The sequence below is a fragment of the Leopardus geoffroyi genome, chromosome A3 (assembly GCF_018350155.1).
Source record: "Leopardus geoffroyi isolate Oge1 chromosome A3, O.geoffroyi_Oge1_pat1.0, whole genome shotgun sequence".
NCBI lineage: Eukaryota > Metazoa > Chordata > Mammalia > Carnivora > Felidae > Leopardus > Leopardus geoffroyi.
The window spans coordinates 55,178,918-55,198,563 of record NC_059336.1 but is presented as its reverse complement, the minus strand read 5'-3'; the positions used below and the strand labels follow the sequence as shown (position 1 = coordinate 55,198,563).

At 48.0% G+C, this 19,646-nt stretch overlaps 1 protein-coding gene across 2 annotated transcripts in view; it reads left to right on the top strand.

Moving 5' to 3' along the window:
• GPR45 (G protein-coupled receptor 45) overlaps positions 1–19,646 on the top strand; it is a 110,135-nt gene that overhangs the window by 65,846 nt on the left and 24,643 nt on the right. Inside the window, exon 2 of one of the 2 annotated variants that reach the window (XM_045445557.1) lies at positions 15,056–18,609. The exons of the other annotated variant lie outside the window; for it this stretch is intronic. Within the exon in view, the coding sequence (XP_045301513.1) occupies positions 15,127–16,413 (1,287 nt within the window). The 5' untranslated portion in view covers positions 15,056–15,126 and the 3' untranslated portion in view covers positions 16,414–18,609. Of the gene's footprint in view, positions 1–15,055; positions 18,610–19,646 lie in introns of those variants that run through there. 2 annotated transcript variants of the gene reach the window in all.

Sequence of the window (19,646 nt, the reverse complement as noted above, 5' to 3'; positions counted from 1 at the left end):
TGAAGGCAGGTCAGGGGGATCAGACATCACTTGGGGAAGGGTGGAGGGTGACAAACCTGGTCAGATATTGAGGCGATCAGACATGACGTGATCAAATATTGAGGGTGGGGGTTTCCTGCTAAACTGACTTAGCCAGGTTCTTGCAAAAAACAAGTTTTACAAGGAAGTGTGCAGAAGGGTCTAAGAGGAGGTTCCGGAGCCTGACTAAGGTTTGGTCAAACAAAGAATCTGTCAGGACTAAGACACATGTTTTTTTTTTTTTTGGGGGGGGGGGAGGGGTTGTTGTTTGTTTTGTTTTGCTTTTCAAGTTTTCTTTTTTTTTTTTTTTTTTCACATTCTAACATCTCTAAGACTGGGATGCATCTTACAACTGTGGTCGTCGGCATAACTGTGGTGGTTGTCACCTACGCGCCATTGTCTGCGGCTGGGTGGGGGGCGGTGGTCACAATGGCTCATGGTGTTATCACTCCAATGCGCAGTCCAGTAATGAGCATCGCTGGTACCAGGCTGTTTAAACTGCTTTCAAAAAGGTTACATCCTAATTCTGTGCCAAAACAGAGAGTTCTGGCATGCGCACTAAGTTACACACGAAAACAGCACAGCGGGGTGTGCATTTCGCATCAGTATCCCAGGAATTACTTGAATTCCACATGCTCCTACGACACAGAAACCAAATACTTCATAGGGCCTAAGAAAGGAAGAAGTGTGCAGGCAGATGGCTTTGTATTCTTTATGAGAAGGTGAGTCAGGTGTGGCCACCAAAGGAGACAGAGGGGCTCGGGAAGACAGTGTCTTATACTCCCAGGTCCTAGAAACAGGTACCCCACACAGGGCGACACAGAGAAGACGCCAGGTAGTCAGGAGGCAGGAGCGAGAGGAAGGTTTAGGCCACGGCCTATATTGGGGTTACCTGGGAAGGTCAAGGCAGGGCAGTGTGAACACCGTAGGATTGGCTGGTTTGAATCATTTGGGCGGGCTCTGGGCTATCGTGGTGATTTCTAGTTTCTGACACATCTAGCCCTGGGACGATTCACGCAGCCCAGCCCTGGGACGATTCACGCAGCCCCGGGCTGCGTGGGGCCAGAGGGAGGACGTCCAGCTCTGGACTGGTCAGCTTGCCTATAAGGCAGGCTCCCGCCCGGCCCTTTGCTGTCTCTAAGAATTGGCTAGCCCTGGGAGAGGCAGATCTCCTCCCCCAGGAAGGTCTTCTAAGATGTCAAAACATCACAATACATAGAAAATGTTAAATATTTGTAATACACATAGGAAGCTGCATTGCATTTTGCTAGCAAGACATAGGCAAAACAAAAACTAACACGCCAGGCAAAACAAAAACTAACACGCCAGTTCTTGCGTGGCACAGGACGGCCATTAAGACACTGTGGGACGCCTGGGTGGCTCAGTCGGTTAAGCGGCTGACTCTTGATTTCGGCTCAGGTTATGATCTCACGGTCTGTGATGAGAGAGAGCCCCCTGTCACACTCCGCACGGGGCATGGAGCCTGCTTAAGATTCTGTCTCCCTTCTGTCCCTCTCCTCTGCTTGCACTCTCTCAAAAAACAATTTAAAGGGGCGCCTGGGTGGCTCAGTCGGTTGAGCGGCTGACTTCGGCTCAGGTCATGATCTCGCGGTCCTGAGTTTGAGCCCCGCGTCGGGCTCTGTGCTGACAGCTCAGAGCCTAGAGCCTGCTTCAGATTCTGTGTCTCCCTCTCTCTCTGACCCTCCCCCGTTCATGCTCTGTCTCTCTCTGTCTCAAAAATAAATAAACGTTAAAAAAAAAAATTAAAAAAAAAAAACAATTAAAAAAAATTGAGAATTACCAAAGACGCTCTGAGTCAGGGTTTACTTGGAAGTGTTTATACCTTGCTAATGTAGGTAAAATAATGAAGCCTCTTAAAATCAGTGACCCTTAGAGTCAACAAAAAACAAAATGTGTATGTTTTACACACCTTTTCTCATTTAGTCCTTACAACACATAGAGATGAGTGTTATTCTACCCATGTCACAGATAACGTAGTTGAGGCTCATAGAATACAAATACTTAGAGCACCTGACGAATGACTTCACAGGGAGACCAAATGCTGAGTCTGACCCACTCTGAGGTCCCCCCCACTTAGAGTGCTATCCCCATGTCACACCCCAACGTCTTGGATTCTAGGATTCTAGAAGCTCTAGGATTCTAGAAGCTCTGCTTCACGGGAGACACTGCCCTTCTATCCAACACATCATTCAAGCAAGAACACTTCCAGTTTGGTGTTTGCTATTAGGTGGAAACCCAGGAAGCAATGAAATGTCACCTTTGTATTCACAGCCATCCTATAGGTGGCCTTTGTTTGTATAACAGCAGGAGAGCCGTATGCAGCCGGGCTCATTTGAAATTGTCCCCCTGGAAATCATGTAGGGCTTACAAAACTTAGAAGTTGACAAATCCCTTTTTAAATGTTTTAATAATTTTTATTTTATTTTTTTACATCTTATTTATTTTTGAGAGAGACAGAGAGAGACAGAGCACAAGAGGGGGAGGGGCAGGGAAAGAGAGAGAGAGGGAGGCACAGAATCCGAAGCAGGCTCCAGGCTCCGAGCTGTCAGCACAGAGCCCGACACGGGGCTCACACTCACAAACTGTGAGATCGTGACCTGAGCCGAAGTCGGCCACTTAACCGACTGAGCCACCCAGGCGCTTCTGGTTGTTTTACTTTTATGTAGACCCTCTTAGCTCATTAACCATGAGCAAAGCCACAGGCAAATTGGCTCCTGTCACAGGACACACCTTAAATACCAGCGGGCTCAAACGCTGCTGACAGAAGGCATTGAAATTCCAGAGCTGTGCTTTCTGCCAGACCTCCGCCTCTGTTGGAGAAGAGCCACAGAGATCCCAGTTGGAGGAACTGAAAAGAGAGGACCCGCGTGCCACGTTCCCGCTTCACTCTGCACACACTCTGTGACCTCCTGAGAGTTCAATGGCACCGGTGATGGAGTCAGGAAACATTTCGCAAAGCATAAATGCCAAACATTCAGACACGAATCGATTCAGGAGTCCCTGGGTGGCTCAGTTAGGAGCCCAACTCTTGATTTCGGCTCAGGTCATGATCTCATGGTTTGTGTGATCGAGCCCTGAGTGGGGCTCTGTGCCGACAGCGTGGAGCCTGCTTGGGATTCTCTCTCCCTCCCTCTCTTTCTCTGCCCCTCCCCCATTGTCTGCCCCCACCCCCACCTCTCTCTCTCTCTCAAAATAAATAAATACACTTAAAAAAAAAAATTAAAACATGAATTTATTTAGACGCAAAACCCTCAGGAGAACCTCGGGACAGCACCCCCAGGGACCCACGTACCCACAGTTGACTGAGACTGTCCCTCCCATCTAGCATATTCTGCGATGGGATTGTACTTGCCACCTGCCTTGATAGGGACCCCTCCCTGACCTTGCCTACTGCCTTGTGATTTGCAAGGGGCTTTTATAAACATGTAATGTTCACAGCAGCCCCGGGAGGTAGGTACGGAAGTAGAATCAGGGGCTGAAAAGTTGGGAATTGTTCTCCAGATTCCAAGGCCAAGGAGCAGAGCCCAGGGTCACAGCTTAGATCTTCTGGAGTTTACCTTGTTGCCCAGGCTCCACTACCCCTTGCACCTCATTTGTTCATCTTGACTTTTCATTAGTTGGTTAGTATTTTGGTAGAGGCATGGGTAAATAAGTTAAGCTTGCCCGGCTCCCTACCCAGCTAATACTTGTTCAGTCAGGGTCATGAATGTCAACATGGGCCAGGGCCAAAGGACTAGAATGATTTAAAAATTTTTTTCTTTTAAATTTATTTATTTTTGAGACACAGAGCAGGAGTGGGGAAGGAGCAGCGAGAGACGGAGACACAGAATCCCAAGCAGGCTCCAGGCTCTAAACTGTCAGCACAGAGCCCGACGCGGGGCTTGAACTCACGAACCGCGAGATCATGACCTGAGCCGAAGTTGGTCGCTTAACTGACAGAGCCACCCAGGCGCCCCAGGACTAGAATGATTTAATTGATTTTTCATCTTGATTAGGAAGGTAGCCTCTTCAATACCATTTTCCACCATATGTCATGGGCCTGGGCAAGAACGTAAGGGCAGAGGCTTCTAGGGTGACCAGCCCTCCGTTAGAACTGGCAAGTTCTTGGGTGGTTTGGGGAACTCACCTTTGGGAAAAAAAAAAAAAGACTGAAATCACTATTAAAAACTTCAATCAGTTGGGGGTCCTGGGTGGCTCAGTTAGTTGAACATCTGACTCTTGATTTGGGCTCGGGTCATGATCTCACGGTTCGTGAGATCAAGCCCCATGTCGGGCTCTGCACTGACAGCATGGAGGCTGCTTGGGATTCTGTCTGTCTCTCTGTGTCCCTCCCCCACGCTCTCTCAAAATAAATAAATAAACATTATTTTAATGAATAAATTAAGAAAAATGAAAAATTCAATCAAGTGACTGCGAACAGACATGAGGGATCTTTTTTTTTTGGGGGGGGGGCGGAAATGCTCTAAATGGATGGTGAGGACAGTCACGCATTATAAATTGACTAAAAAAAATCACTGAATTATAACCCTACAATGAGCAAATTCTATGATATGTAAATTATGTCTCAATAAAGCTATTTGGAAACAGTAAAATACCATCAAAAATAATTTTAATCAAATACATAAGCTGTGTCTGTCTTTATTACAAATGAAAAGGCACACTTTTACCCAGATTTAGGGTTTGGTTCTGTTTTCAGAATAGAGGCGTGCCGTGTTAGAAAAATTGCAGAAGATAGAGAAAGAAGTTCGAAAATGGCTTTATTGGGGGGCTTATTCCCCCCCAGTAAAAGTGGAGGAAGGGTGCCTGCAGATGTGATTTTCGAGAAGGAAAAAGTCTGTGCAAGGCAGCCCTGTCACAACCTGAGAAGTTGGAAGTGCTGGCCTCAGGTTTTCTGCAACACGAGTAAGCCACTGCGGTCCTGGGAGCCCCAGGTGCAGGCTACTTGGGACGTCACGTGTTCTACCTGGAGGAACCCGGCATTGGCAGGTCTTCCTTCTGGCATCTTGAAGAAGCACTAAGTGTCTCAGATTTCATTAAAATACCAAGCTAGATCCATTTTTAAACAAGTGCCATATGCTTTGTGCCTCCGGCAAAATCTTCATACGTGGATCAGGGACTTTAAAAACCCTACCTTCGACGCAACACCTCGAAACTAGTTCAGAAGGCAAAATAAGAAGTTGGCTTTTCACAGCTAAATGCACAAAATAAAATTCTCAAAGATGCGCTTGGTAGCTAATGACTCTAAGCAAGTAATACACGGTGGCTTCCTCTAAAGAAAGGTGGTAACACACCTATGTAGAAACACAGTTTGTGAGTGTCGGGTGGGTTCTTGGGGGCTTTTCAGAAATACTTAAAACAGCAATCGTTCTTTCTCGTAACTAGAGTGAGAGTAGTTGATCTGAATCATAATCTGCATCTGGAGAAAGGAATTCGTGCACACAACAAAACCCTGAGGACACTAAGGTATCCTTGACCTGGGTCCTACCCAGGACAAAGGAAAGGGGATAAGAGCCTATGGGGAGAAGACAAGACGTTCTCTTCCACTTGTGCCACCTTTTTGTTTTTTAAATTTATTTATTTTTGAGAGAGAGAGAGAGAAAGCTCGAGTGGGGGAGGGCAGAGAGGGAAGGAGAGAAAGAATCCCAAGCAGGCTCCACACTGTCAGCACAGAGCCCAGCGTGGGGCTCAATCCCAGAAACCGTGAGATCATGACCTGAGCTGAAATAAAAAACCAGACGCTTAACTGACTGAGCCACCCAGACGTCCCTCTGCTTGTACCGTTATAAGCAAATTGCTGAATGTCTATGGTTTCCTCATCTGTAAATGGGAATAATAATCTACGATCAGATGGCTATGAGAAAGAAATGAGAACATACTTTTAGAACATTCTGTATATATTTTTTATCTTATCCAAATACGAGACGTTATTATTATTTCTTTGATCAGAGCAAAAATTCAGTCTGCATTAGATGCTGTATATATATGTGGAACCCTAAAAGTTGGCTACTTAAGATTAGAGTTTCCCGACTAGGGTGCATGGCCCTGGAGCAGTGAATGGGCTACTGGTGTGTCTAAGGCATTTACCTTCTTAGCCCTCTGACGGTCATTCTAGTATCCCATACAAATATTTTCTGTATGTGTCCTGGGGAAGAAGCAAGGATTGAATAGAGACTGGTGAGGGGCCAAATCCCCAGGCTACACTGTGTCTCCCACGGATCTAGCATTAAATCCTACATCTGCAGCCAACAGAATTTCAATAGAGGGGACAAGTAGGTCCCATCCACATTTGCTCCAAAAGCATCAGTGGGAGCTCGTCCATCTGGGCCACAGAGCGTAATCCGGGTCAGAAGCAGCCTGGTGTTCATGACTGCCTGGGGCACTGCTACACTCCAGCCCTTGCCACTCTTACAAAGAGTCCCTACGTCCACCGCCCTTGCTTCTTCTCTGTTCCTGCTGAAACACATCCTTGCCCTTGCTCCGCAATGCTAACTGGTGGCAAATATTAAGTCTTAAGTAAACCACCACTGATATCATGGAAGTGGTAGCCAGGGATTAAACCAGGGCTCCGGGGTTCTAATGCAGGTGAATCTACTGCTTTCCAGGTAGGGAACAGGTCGTCAGTTTCACTGGGTCAAAAGCCAGGTTCAGTGAGATAAGCTATGGTTGTGGTTCCCACAATTGAGAACAGCTAACTCCCTGGGCACTTTGTTAAAAGGCAGATTGCGGAGCCCCACCCCCAGAGCTCTGAGTCAGTAGGTCAGGGCAGGGCCTGATAATCTGCATTTGAAACAAGCCCCTGGGTGATGCCGATCCCTGGCCATGAAAATGGCTTAGCCTGGCACGTAATACATTTTAGGCACTACTAAGAAAAATAATCAATTAAAGACTTGCTCCCTTAAAAAGCTTCCCAATTCTGTTCTATTTGAAAACGTCCCCCACGAGTCCTGCCCGAGTTGAGAAACAAACAAACAAAAAAAATCTGGTCTCCTTCAGCTCCCTTTTCTTAGAAATTCAGACACGCGGGGTAACACCTGTTTCTAAACACAGCTACTTGACGTATTACCTTTGGCGGCTCTTGCATATTTTTTCGTTGCCAATAAAGTTATTGAAATTGAAATATACCATCTGTTTGAGAGTTTGCATCAAAAAGACAGGTGACAGGGTTGCAGGGAATGACGGAGTCAAGCTGTTTCAACAGCGAACTTTCCCATCTGCCAAAATTGACTTTGTTTCTTAGATTTGGCGCTTGTGGACCCGACACGTTCTTCCGGCGTAGGAATTAAAAATCCATGATTACAAACACCAATTGGTTCTCGATGCAATATTAACAACTACAGAGAAAGGGCCCACCAAACTTCCTGCCCTTTGGCTTGATTAGAGCCAGCAAAACCAGAAAATTCTATTGGAGATCTATATACATGCTATAATATATATTGTATGCATATATACCTACGTGTATATATGTAAATGTGTATTTTTAAATCTGTGAATTAAAATCTAGATGTGCCTTTGCATACAGTGAGTACCTGAGTTCTTTCCTGTTTGTGTAAAATAGTTCAAAAGAACTACTTCTCTTTGGCATGGCACAAGGAGCCTTTCATTCCCTGAGTAGGTCACGGCCCCGCCCCCAGGAGCATACACTGGGCGGGGCCTCAACCACACAGTCAAGTCTCAAGGGCGCCCTTGAGACTTGCACAGGCAGGTGCAGATGGGCAACTCACCCTGGGAAGCTTATAGCCAGGGATGTCCCGCTAGGTACAGGTACAAAGCCACGTGGGGAGAGGGAAGGGCCAGTGACTGTGCTTGAAGGACAGGCAGGTGTCATCGCAAAGGAGCTCACTTCTGGCATACCGAATCACTGCCCTGTAGGAAGATGCACTCACTTTCCTAATGAGCCTGATGGTGGTGACATGAACTTTCTGGATTGATCTGGACTACTTAATGCTTTTCACTGCTGCAGGGAGTGCATTCTGTTTTAAAGGCGTCAGGGAAGGAGGTCGGAGCCCTCCATTGCGAACCCATGCTTGTGCTTGACCACCCCAGTTGCCAGGAAGTCTTCCTTGTACATGTGGCAACTGCCCAGTGCTCTACCAGTGTCCGCCCCCCGACTCCCACCATCCTCTGCTCAGTCTTTCTCATTCGGCCCACACACTGTTTTCCCCTCTTCCCTCCAGGCTTGATGGCTTTCCGGGTTTCAAGTTTATAGCCTGCTCGATCTTTTCATAGCTGACCTCAAGGATGAGAAATGAAGAAAGACCCTGGGGGCTCCGTCCTTCCCATCAATTTTAAGCCAGGCCTATGCCCAGCTAAAGATGAGATTCACTGCCCGAACTTGGAGCTTTGCAAAACAGAGGGCAACAGCCTATCAGGGACTCATCTCCGGGTTAGGTCCATCCTTATGAGATGAGGTCAAATCCTCGGAAAGGCTTGGAGAGGCGCCTCCTGGAATCCTTACTCCCCCTTCGGCCGTCCTGTCCTCTAGAAGGCTCTCCTCGGTGTGTCCTCTCCTTGCTCATCAGGGCTCTCCTCCACCTCATAGCCTGGCCTCGTCTCTCCAAGAAGACCTGGCAGAATCTCTTCGCGGGACTGAGAACAAGAGCCTGAGGAGGAGATGTATAGGGACAAGGAGTTGCAAAGCCGCCTCCCACATAAATGGAAGGGAGTGGGAAAAACATATCTCAAAACATATCTCGGTTAAATGGGGCATTGGTATACTATTTTTTCTATGTTTCTATAGGTTTGAAACATATCATAATAAAAAGGTTCAATTTTTTTTAATGTTTATTCATCTTTGAGATGAGAGAGAGAGAGAGAGAGAGAGAGAGAGCACAAGTGGGGGAGAGTCAGAGAAAGAGGGGAACACAGAATCTGAAGTAGCTCCAGACTCAGCTGTCAGCATAGAGCCCGATGCAGGGCTTGAACTCACCTGAGGTGAAGTCAGACACTTAACTGACTGAACGAGTCAGGCACCACATAATTAAAAAAAGGTTTAAAAGTTAGTAAGGAGGGGCGCCTGGGTGGCTCAGTTAAGTGTTTGACTCTTCGTTTCCGCTCAGGTCACGATCTCCCAGTTCGTGAGATCGAGCCCCATGTCGGGCTCTGTGATGACAGCACGGAGCCTACTTGGGATTCTCTCTCTCTCTCTCTCTCTCTCTCTCCCTCTCTCTGACCCTCCCCTGCTCACTCATGCTCGCTCTCTCTCTCTCAAAATAAATAAATAAATTTAAAGAAAAAGTTAGCAAAGACAGACAGAAGGGGATGGCATCGCGGAGGCAAGCGGGTATGACAGCAGCATTGGCAAGCCATCAGAGTCACCAGTGCTTCCCAGCAACCTGTTGAGGGCCCTTGCCCAGGGTGACGCCTCAGGGCACCAGCTGGTGATTCCACATTGAGTTGCCACATGTAGAGAGCAGAGGGAAAGATTCCTTCCTTCCCCTCATGGTTATCAACCACCAAAGCTCTGTTTGGAAAGATCCATGCTTCAGCTGCTGGAAAGGAGAACAGGGTGTGATTCCATCACAAAGCTTTCTGCACCCCATCTTGGATGGTTTGGAGTGAGGGATTGCTTTTCTTTTCCCCGTGCTTGCGAATGTCACAGACCTGAAACTGCCCGCACTCTCGCCATCGTCCTGACCAGACTGGTCCCCCTTTTGGTGTCTTGGTACCCAAAACCTGGTTTCCAGCCCTGGCCCCATGTTTTTAGTGCTTTGAGGACCTTGAGATCTCTTTACTGTATCAGAGCTACTCTTCCAGGCGTGAAGATGGCAAGATAGGGCATCCCTGGGGGCTTGGGAAGAAGTCTTTGCTGTGTAGAGGCAAGGTGACAGGACAGTGGGGGTGGGGTGGTTGAAGGAGTTTGAGGAAACATTGCAGTAAGGTCAGTGTGTGGATGGCAGCATTTCCTTTTTGCTCAGGGTCAAAAGCACCTTCTGTCCTTTGCACGGCCTCAGCTCATTGAGGATATCATCAGTGTGCTTCTGCTCACCCCAGAGCACACAGTCAATGCACAGGCTGGTTGTCCTTTCCTTGGCTTGTTTATCTTCCAACACCTGCATGACCTCCCCATTCCAGAATGAGATGGTTTGGATAGGATCTATAATAAGTACCTCAAATCGGTTCTGTTCCCAGCTTGCTTCTTTCTCGGCTCATCATTCACACCATGGCTCCCGTTCCTCAGAGTGAAAACCACCAGGGCGATGGCGAGTGCTGTTTCAAATTAAAAAAATCAGTAGTAGAACACTCCTTGTTCATTTGTTCCCTGTTACTTTGATCTTTAACTTGCTGGTAAAAGTGCTGTTGATTGGGATATTAACAACAAGGCTGTGACCGAAATGCTAAATTATCCTTACTTTTTTAATCTTTATTTTCTTCTATGTCCTTAGAAAGAGAGAGCGTGCGAGAGTGCCAGTGGGGGAGGGGGGCAGAGGGAGAGAGAATCTTAAGCAGTTTCCACGCTCAGCACGAAGCCCGATGTGGGGCTCTATCTCACGACCCTGACATGACCTGAGCAGAAATCGAGAGTTTTGGGTTGCGGTGGATTGTACATCACCACTCCCTTCAGTTTGAGATACAGGTGTCCCCCACTAGCTGGAAGTACAGTGTTCCCATGAAACCTTTCATAAGCGGAAATGCTGTCCAGAGAAGAAGCAATTATTTGTAGTTTCTTTCTATTGGAACAACTTTGCAGTGTTCCCAGACCTTAAAGATAACCGCTGTTGGGCTTTTCGGATACCTGAGGACACATCTTGCTGGCGGATGCACAGAATAAATGGAGATAAGGCCCAGATGCTCACAGACGCAGGTCAGAGCTCTGGCGGTGTGATGCTGAGATGCTGAGGGTAGCTCCGGAGAACAGGCTCCAGTGTGCACTGCCTCTGGGGTGACTCCCTAGAAAACCAATGAAAACAACAGTGAATGCTGTTGTCGCTTTTGGCTTGTTTTGGTAAAAGCAAACTCCTCTTCAGATTTCTTTCCGTTAGCGAAAACCCCGACTAACGTAGGTTTTACGCAAAAGCAAGGTGGCTTACCGAAAACTTCCAGAAAGCGGGGGGATCCCTTTCTCTCTAACGCGGACCATAAGGAGCTTAGAAGAAAAGACACTTCTTGCAGGCACTTGAAGAAGTGGGGGTTGATCAGAGGAAGGCAGGATGAGGGCTTCTGAAGACGAAGACGAAACTCAGGAGGTCAAGAGTGTCTGCTCAGGTCATGATCCCAAGGTTGTGGGATGGAGCCCTGCACTGGGCTCTGCTGTGAGGGTGGAGCCCACTTAAGATTCTCTCTCTCCCTTTGTCCCTCTCCCTCTCTCGCACACACACACACACACACACACACACACTCTCTCTCTCTCTCTCTAATAAAAATAAATAAACTAATAATTTGAAAAGAGGTACTCAGGGACGCCTGGGTGGCTCAGTCGGTTGAGCATCCGACTTCAGCTCGGGTCATGATCTCACACTCCATGAGTTCGAGCCCCACATCGGGCTCTGTGCTGACAGCTCAGAGCCTGGAGCCTGCTTCAGATTCTGTGTTTCCCTCTCTCTCTGCCCCTCCCCTGCTCATGCTCTGTCTCTCTCTGTCTCAAAAATAAATAAAAACATTAAAAAAAAATTTTTTTTAAGAAAAGAGGTACTCAGTGGGGAAAGGATAGTCTCCAAAAACATGCTGGGAAAGCTGGATATTCACAAACAAAAGAATCAAATTGGATCCCCATGGCACACCACTCACAAAAAATTAACCAGAAATGGATTAAAGACTTAAATGTAAGACCCCAAACTACTAGAAGAAAACATACGAAAATGGCTCCTTGACATTGGTCTTGGCAATGATTTTTTGGATATGACACCAACAAGCGACACAAAGCAAAAAGAAACGTGTGGGACCCTGCACCAAACTACAAAGCTTCTGCACAGGAAAAGAAACAATCGGCAAAATGAAAAGGCAACCAGCAGAATGGGAGAAAATATTTGCAAACCATGTGTCTGATAAGGGGTTAATATGAAAAATGTGTAAAGAACTCATACAACCCAAGAGCAAAAAAACAATCGGATGGAAAAAAAAAATAGGCAAAGGACTTGATTATACCTTTTCCAAAAGAAGACATACAAATGGCCAACAGGTACACGGAAGCAAAAAGCTAAAAATGCAATAAAACCAAAGGAGTAAATATTGATAGACATATGGAAATACAACTTTAGTTGGGAACCTGTCAGGAACTGAGGTAGATTTCCCTGTGTTTGTTTCCTTATACACACACATATGTAACCTTTCTCCACCTCCTAATAGCTACTTACTCTTAGTTTCTGTTTCCTGGTAGCTTTGGTTTGCCAGGACCCCTTGTATCTATCAGGGTGCAGATAGGCAAGAGATCAAGGGATTCTTGTCAAAGGAGAGGCCAGGTTAAGGGAAACCCAGGAGGGCTGGAGAAGTATCCTGGGCTAGCAGCCGCGGGAAGCCCAGTCACCCCTAAACCTACATGTTGAGGCAGGGAACAGCAGGGAAACTGCAGAGAGGGCTGGGCTGTAGGAGAGGCTGCCTGGAGAGGCTGAGAGCTTTGGAGAAGAATAAACCACTGTCAACTACAACCCGGTAGAAGGGAGCCAGAGCAAGAAAGACCGTCCGTCCCTCCCCTCATACCAGAGGCCAAGGGAGCCCAGTCTCCCAGGCAGAGGTAGGGGAGAGAGTGGCCAGGAACTCTAGAGATGCAATGGTAGAATATCCACCATACCCTTGAGGCCTTAAGGCTTTTTTCTGTGTATTCTTTTGTTACATCCCTCTGGGCAGTTGCTTTAGTGGCCCACTATTTCTTAGGTCACATTTCCCGCTGAGCGAGTGAGAGCATTTCAGCTCTGCCATCAGTGGCCAGGCTCTGGATTAGCTGCCCTTGGGTCATCTGCCCAGTCCAATCAGCTATATAAGCACACCTCGAAGCTATTGTAGGTTAGGTTTCAGACCACTGCAATAAAGTGAATATCGAAGCAAAGTGAGTCAAATGACTTTTTTGGTTTCCTGGCATATTATAATTTCCTGTAAGCATATTAAAGTTATGCTTACACTAAACTGTAATCTCTTAAGTATGCAACAGTATTATATCTGAAAAAACTATGTACATGCCTTAATTTAGCATAATTTAATTTATCGCTAAAAAATGCTAGCCATCATCTGAGCTTTCGGTAATTTACAATCTTTTTGCTGGTGGAGGGTCTCGTCTCCATGTTGATGGCTGCTGGCTGATCAGGGTGGTGGTTGCTGAAGGTTGGGGTGGCTGTGGCAGTCTTTTTTTTTTCCCTCCTCTTGTCCCCCACCACTGCCATGCTGGCCACTGTAGCAATTTCTTAAAATAAGACAAAGATGAAGTTTGCCACACTGATGGACTCTCTCTCACGAACAATTTCTCTGGAGCACGTGATACTTTTTGGTAGCAGTTTACCCACAGTAGAACTTCTTTCAAAATTGGAGTCAAAAGTCTCAAACCCTGCCTCTGGTGTATCTACTAAGTTCATATAATATTCCCAATCTTTAGTTGGCATTTCAAAAATCCCCACTGCGTCTTCACCAGGAGTAGATTCCATCTCAAGAAATCACTTTCTTTGCTCATCCGTAAGAAGCAACTCCTCACCCATTAAAGTTTTATCATGAGATCGCAGCAATTCAAACACACTAATAATGAAAACGTTGGAAATGTTGCAAGAATTACCAAAATGTGACACAGAGACACAAAGTGAACAAATGCTGTTGGAAAAATGGTGCCGATAGACTCGTCCCACACAGGGTTGCCCCGCACCTTTGATTTGCAAACAAACAAAACGGCAGTGATCTGCAAAGTGCAGTAAAGGGAAGTGCCGTAAAGCAAGGCATGCCTGTATTGGAAATGATGAGGAGTGAGGGAACGGGAAATGTACTATAAGCATCCTCGCTCTGGGTAGAGCCACGTCACTTGTTGGCAGGTATACGGCAGATTCAGGTGCACCCACAGGTATCACCTATAAATGAAGCAATAGCCAATTGTAACATTGTAATTGGTTTCCCTCAGGGCTGTGGGTGATCGAATGCCAACTGGGATCCAGGCGCGGTAAAAATCACTTCATGGGTATTCTCCCAATCTTTGCAGCTCCTCTGTAGGCGCCTGATTATTACTCCTATGTTACAGATGAGGAGGTCTTATCAGCCGAGGTCAAGCAGAGGTTAACCTGCCAGAGGGTGCCAGAAAGTAGCAGAGGCAGGCTTTACCCGGCCCAGGCAATCTGACTCCATTCCTGAGCTACCGAACACCGTTCTGACCACACCTATGAGAAATGAAATAAAACTGAATGTTGTCTTTTAAAAGAGCTTTATCTTCAGGGAGAGTTTCCTCCTTCCCATCGGCAGTGCCAAAAGAAATCCTCGGCAGCACTACAGTTATCTAAGATATTAGCATTAGAGGAAAGCGGGTGAAGGGCATCTGAGAGCTCCCTGGATTTTTTTCTGACAACTGCATGTGAATCTACATTTCTCTCAAAATAAAGTTAAACAAATATTATCGTAGCAGCATCAACTACCATTTATTCGTTAATTTCAATTCGACATGGGGCATCTTCTCTGTGCCAGGCACCGTTCTTTCTCTGCTGGGAATATAGCAGAGAACAACACACACACACACACACACACACACACACACACACACGCACACACACCCCTGCCCTCATGAAGCTGGCGTTCTAATGGAAGCTGGCCTGTGCAAAGCTCATTTGGCCAGGTTCCTTATCATAAAAGTTATTAAATGCATGCTCATCACAGAAATATTGGCTAAAGCTGGATTCACGTCCTTATCCCCATAAAGTAGGTCTGATTAGATTTCCCTAGGCTACTTGACAAGACTCATAATATTTGTGAATACCAAGCCTTGTCCTGAATGGCAAATCAACGAGCCGTTCTTTCTCTCCATTCTGTTTAGAATACTTGTAAAATCTAAACACTGCTCTATTCAAAACGTGCTTGGAAAGTCTCACTCCCTTCTCTCCCCTGCTCGTCTTTGCTCTAGGCTACAGAGAGCATCCAAGTAGGAGGCTGCAGACACAGTCGGCTGTCATGCAGATGATGAGGCTGTGATTGATGACTTGCAAATCCTGGCTAATGCTCCCAAAGAAAACGGCTCTCTCTACCACTCCAGTATCCTCCAGATCCAAGACATGCAACCCGCAGACAGGAAATGGCAGCCACCAAAGCGCTGAGGGGAGCCCTTCCAGTCGTTTCTGTCCCGGCTCCAAGTTTTTTCCCATGATGGCCTGCAACAGCTCCACCGTCGAGACCTACCAGTACTTGTTGCCGAACCGGAGCAATGTGTCCGACTCCGGGGCCACCCCACCACCCGCCCCCCTCAGGATATCCTTGGCAATAATCATGATGCTGATGATCGTGGTGGGGTTCCTGGGCAATGCTGTCGTCTGCATCATCGTGTATCAGAGGCCAGCCATGCGCTCCGCCATCAACCTGCTGCTGGCCACGCTGGCCTTCTCCGACATCATGCTGTCCTTATGCTGCATGCCCTTCACGGCCGTCACCCTGATCACGGTCCACTGGCACTTTGGGGATTACTTCTGCCGGCTCTCCGCCACCCTTTACTGGTTTTTTGTCCTGGAGGGCGTGGCCATCCTGCTCATCATCAGCGTGGACCGCTTTCTCATCATCGTCCAACGCCAGGACAGGCTGAACCCGCGGCGGGCCAAGAGGATCATCGCCGTCTCCTGGGCGCTGTCGTTCTGCATCTCGGCCCCCTCGCTGGCAGGCCGGACGTTCGTGGAGGTGCCGGCGCGGGCTCCCCAGTGCGTGCTGGGCTACACGGAGTTCGCGGCGGAGCGCGCCTACGTGGTGGCGCTGGTGGTGGCCGTGTTCTTCGTGCCCTTCGGCGTCATGCTGTGCTCCTACCTGTGCATCCTGCACACCGTGCGCAAGAACGCCATCCGCGTGCACAACCAGTCCGACAGCCTGGACCTCAGACAGCTCACCAGGGCCGGCCTGCGGCGGCGGCAACGGCAACAGCAGGTCAGCTTGGACTTGAGCTTCAAGACCAAGGCCTGCACCACCATCCTGATCCTCTTTGTGGGCTTCTCGCTCTGCTGGCTGCCGCACTCGGTCTACAGCCTCCTGTCCGTGTTCAGCCGGGGGTTCTACTGCAGCTCCTCCTTCTACACCACCAGCGCCTGTGTCCTGTGGCTCAGCTACCTCAAGTCTGTCTTCAACCCCATCGTCTACTGCTGGAGAATCAAAAAATTCCGCGAGGCCTGCATAGAGTTGCTGCCCCAGACCGTCCAGATCCTCCCTAAAGTGCCTGAGCGGATCAGAAGGAGAATCCAGCCAAGCACCGTCTATGTGTGCAATGAAAACCAGTCCGCGGTTTAAGGGACGGGAGGGAGGCTTGCGCGGAAGGTTCCAGGACCGAGCTCAGAGTCCTGGCACTTTGGCCCTAGCCAGCATTACCGGTGGCCCTGTAAGCACAAAGGTACGCCTCTGTTACCAGATAAGCTGCTGCTTCAAGTTGGCAAGATGAATTATTTTTTTTTTCTTGCTACAGGAGAGCAGTATGTGGGTCTGATAGAAACTGGAAGGTAGTTGGGACAAAGTGGGGATGGGGTGGGCTGTGTGGGCAGGAAGTTAGGGAAGAGGGAGGGGTCAGGGAGGAAGGCTCTGTCCAAAGGGCTCCCAGTACTCCTGCTTAAGAGAAACCCTGTGGTGCCATATTCTGACATGAGAAACCCAGTAGCTGTCATCTCACAGGTTACCCCTCATTTTATTTGACGCCAGTATTCTTAACAGGTACTTAATGTTTGTGGCAGGTGGGGAAACAAGCAAGGATCTCTGTTGGTCGGCTGTACATCTCTGATCATGCCGAATCATCCTTTCTATAAACCAGAATCATGCTGGGAAGCAGAGCGAGCCCCTGTGCTAGTCAGTTCCCCAATGTGACACATGGGAGGCCTCAGTGGCTTGAAGCCCAGAGAATGATCTGGGGCCGTTCAGCTGAGGGCTCGTGCATGTACCGAGCCCCTCCTACCTGGCCCAGCTCTGTCCCCTGTGCCCTGAAGCCCTTCACCCTCCCTGCCTGCCGTAACTGTGACTGTCCTCTCTCTTTCCCTCCACTGTTCCCCGCCTCTCCCTTTGTTTCATCTCATCCATCCAGCGCACAGGAAAAAAAAAAAAGAAAAGAAAGAAAGAAAGAAAAAACCACTCCTTCTGTAATTCATCTTTTCAGCAAGTGTCTGTAGTGACTTGCTTTCAGTTTCAGAAGCGGGCAGTAGGCTTTGTTTACATGTTTCCTCTCAACTCCCTGAGGCTGCAGGTTTTGTGAGCTGCTACATGGACTTCAGCGCTGGGGCTGCCAGCAGGGGGCATCATACACACAGACCCAGTTCCCCATTGAGCTCTCCTCCTACCTCACTCAGAGCCGCCCGTCTGACTGCTGCAGTCTGGGCCACCTACCCCAACCTGGGGCTTCCCACCCCAGGCGGGCCTGGGAGCCCACGACTAAAGCTGCCTGGAGGGGGACCTTTCTGCTTGTGCCGCACACTTGGCCGCCGTGCACAGGGCCACCCATCGCTACCAGGAGCTTCCGATGTTGGCGGATGATTTTCAAGTTCAGGCAGGCCGCTGACTCCACCGAGGTCTCCTCAGAGTTTCAGATCCGAATAGAACGGGAAGTTTAAGGAGAGATTCAGAAAATCTGATTCCGAGTCCGACTCTGCAGGGAACCAGTCACGCGAGCGTGTTCATTTTACCTCGCTTCTCTGGGTCTCAGTGTCCCCATTTGCCAAGTGAGGAAGGAAGTCTAGATGATCTCCAGTGCCCCTCTCTCAGATTCTAAATGTATATGTTTTCTACTCAGAGTCACCAGATCCCCTGCATTTATTAAGTGCCTGCTGGATGCAAGGCACTGTGGGGGGGTTAGTGATGAATATGGCATGGGCTATGAGCAGAAGCAGCTGTCCAATTGATTTGAGGATGATGGTGACTCCCAACTTGGCCTAACAGCACAGAAGCTCTCTTTGTGTCTCTTTTCTTATTTCCTTTCCAAGATTGTGTTAAGAGGCCAACTAATGCTCTCTTCCTGCGGTACTGGTGACAGAGGCAAAGAAAGAGAACATCATTTACATTAATCTAAGCCTAGAGGAAGGTCTGTGAAGAAAATACCACTTCTTTCCCACCCACTCCCCATCCTTTTGTATTCAGACGAGACAGAGAGACGTAGAGACTGAAGTCTGGCAATCGGTGTGTGATTGATTGAGGTGGGTCCCATCGATTCTGTGTCCCTAGTGCACCCAGTAAGGCCACGGTTTGCCTTCAGTTCCCACGAGGCAACTAGCGTGGCCTCCGTGGTGTCCAAAAATACAGCCAGACCAGCCAGAGTAACAGGCCACTGGGCACCTCCCCTCTGGGGGCATTTAAGAGAATGTTCTTGAGGAGCAAAAGAGAAATCACACACTGAATGAATGAAGGTATCGAAATTTATATCACTCAGTGTTATATGACGTATGCTGGACAGTAATATATATGTTTTAAAATAATAATTTTGTATATATTTTAAATAAAGTATTACTGCTCTTTCGGTGTATAAGACTATGTCCTTACCAAAATTAGCACCAGGGCCATCAATAGTAAGCCACAAATCTGGTGTCTACACCTCCTAGGACAACTTCAGGAAATCTAGAACCTTGAAATTGCTAACCAAGTGCAAATGACTATAGGATATTAACGCGATAAGATGATAATGGGGAGACTATTTAAACAATGGGGGGTCACAACTGGAGCTCCCAACTAAAAATCATTCATGGCCCCACTAAGTAACTCCAGCTAATTAGTCTTCACCTCTGACTTCAGCCTGCCACCTTCAGAATTCTCCCCCACTTCAATGAGCCTTTAATGAACTTCGCTTTCCTAAAATAGTGCATAACTACCAAGCTCTTACATCTTTCCCTGAGGCTTGTGGTCAAGCCCTCTGTTGGCTTTTGGTTTATATCTTCTCTTTAGCCCTGGGGCACCTGACTTTTTTTCTGTGGGGCCTGGGCAGTGGCTGTGGTAACAACGATCTCAGAAGCTCCTGGGGAGAGCCTAGCCTCAGACTGTCAAACTAATACTGACTACCCCTAAAAATCCAGTGCCTTCTTGTCTTGAATCTTGATCCCTGTGGCTGGGGCGAAATAAAAGCAAAGTTTCGCTAGGACGTTCTGATAGCCAAGCTGAGCAAGAAAAATCTAGATCAATTCCCACGTTGCTGCACTGAGCCCTGGGAACGTTTTCCCCAACATCATTTACAGCACATGTTTTTTTTGGACTAAAACTCCCACCATGTTAAGTATTTCCTACATGACTCTGCTTGCTTCAGCTGAGAGTGATGGATAAGGTATGGGCTGTGCCACAAAGCAGAGTGTGGCCCTCTGAAGTTGGGGGAATGCCCAGAGACCAGGCATTTGATGTTATGGAAACGCACGGGCAGTGGCGTGCGGAGGGTGCGTGCTCTGGGATGGGACAGTCCAGACCCCAGGGCCACCTTGCTCTCCGTGGGATTCTGGGTAAGTCATGGAGCATTTTTGCACCTCGGCTTCCTCATCTCCTAAATGGCAGAACTACTCCAGCCAGGG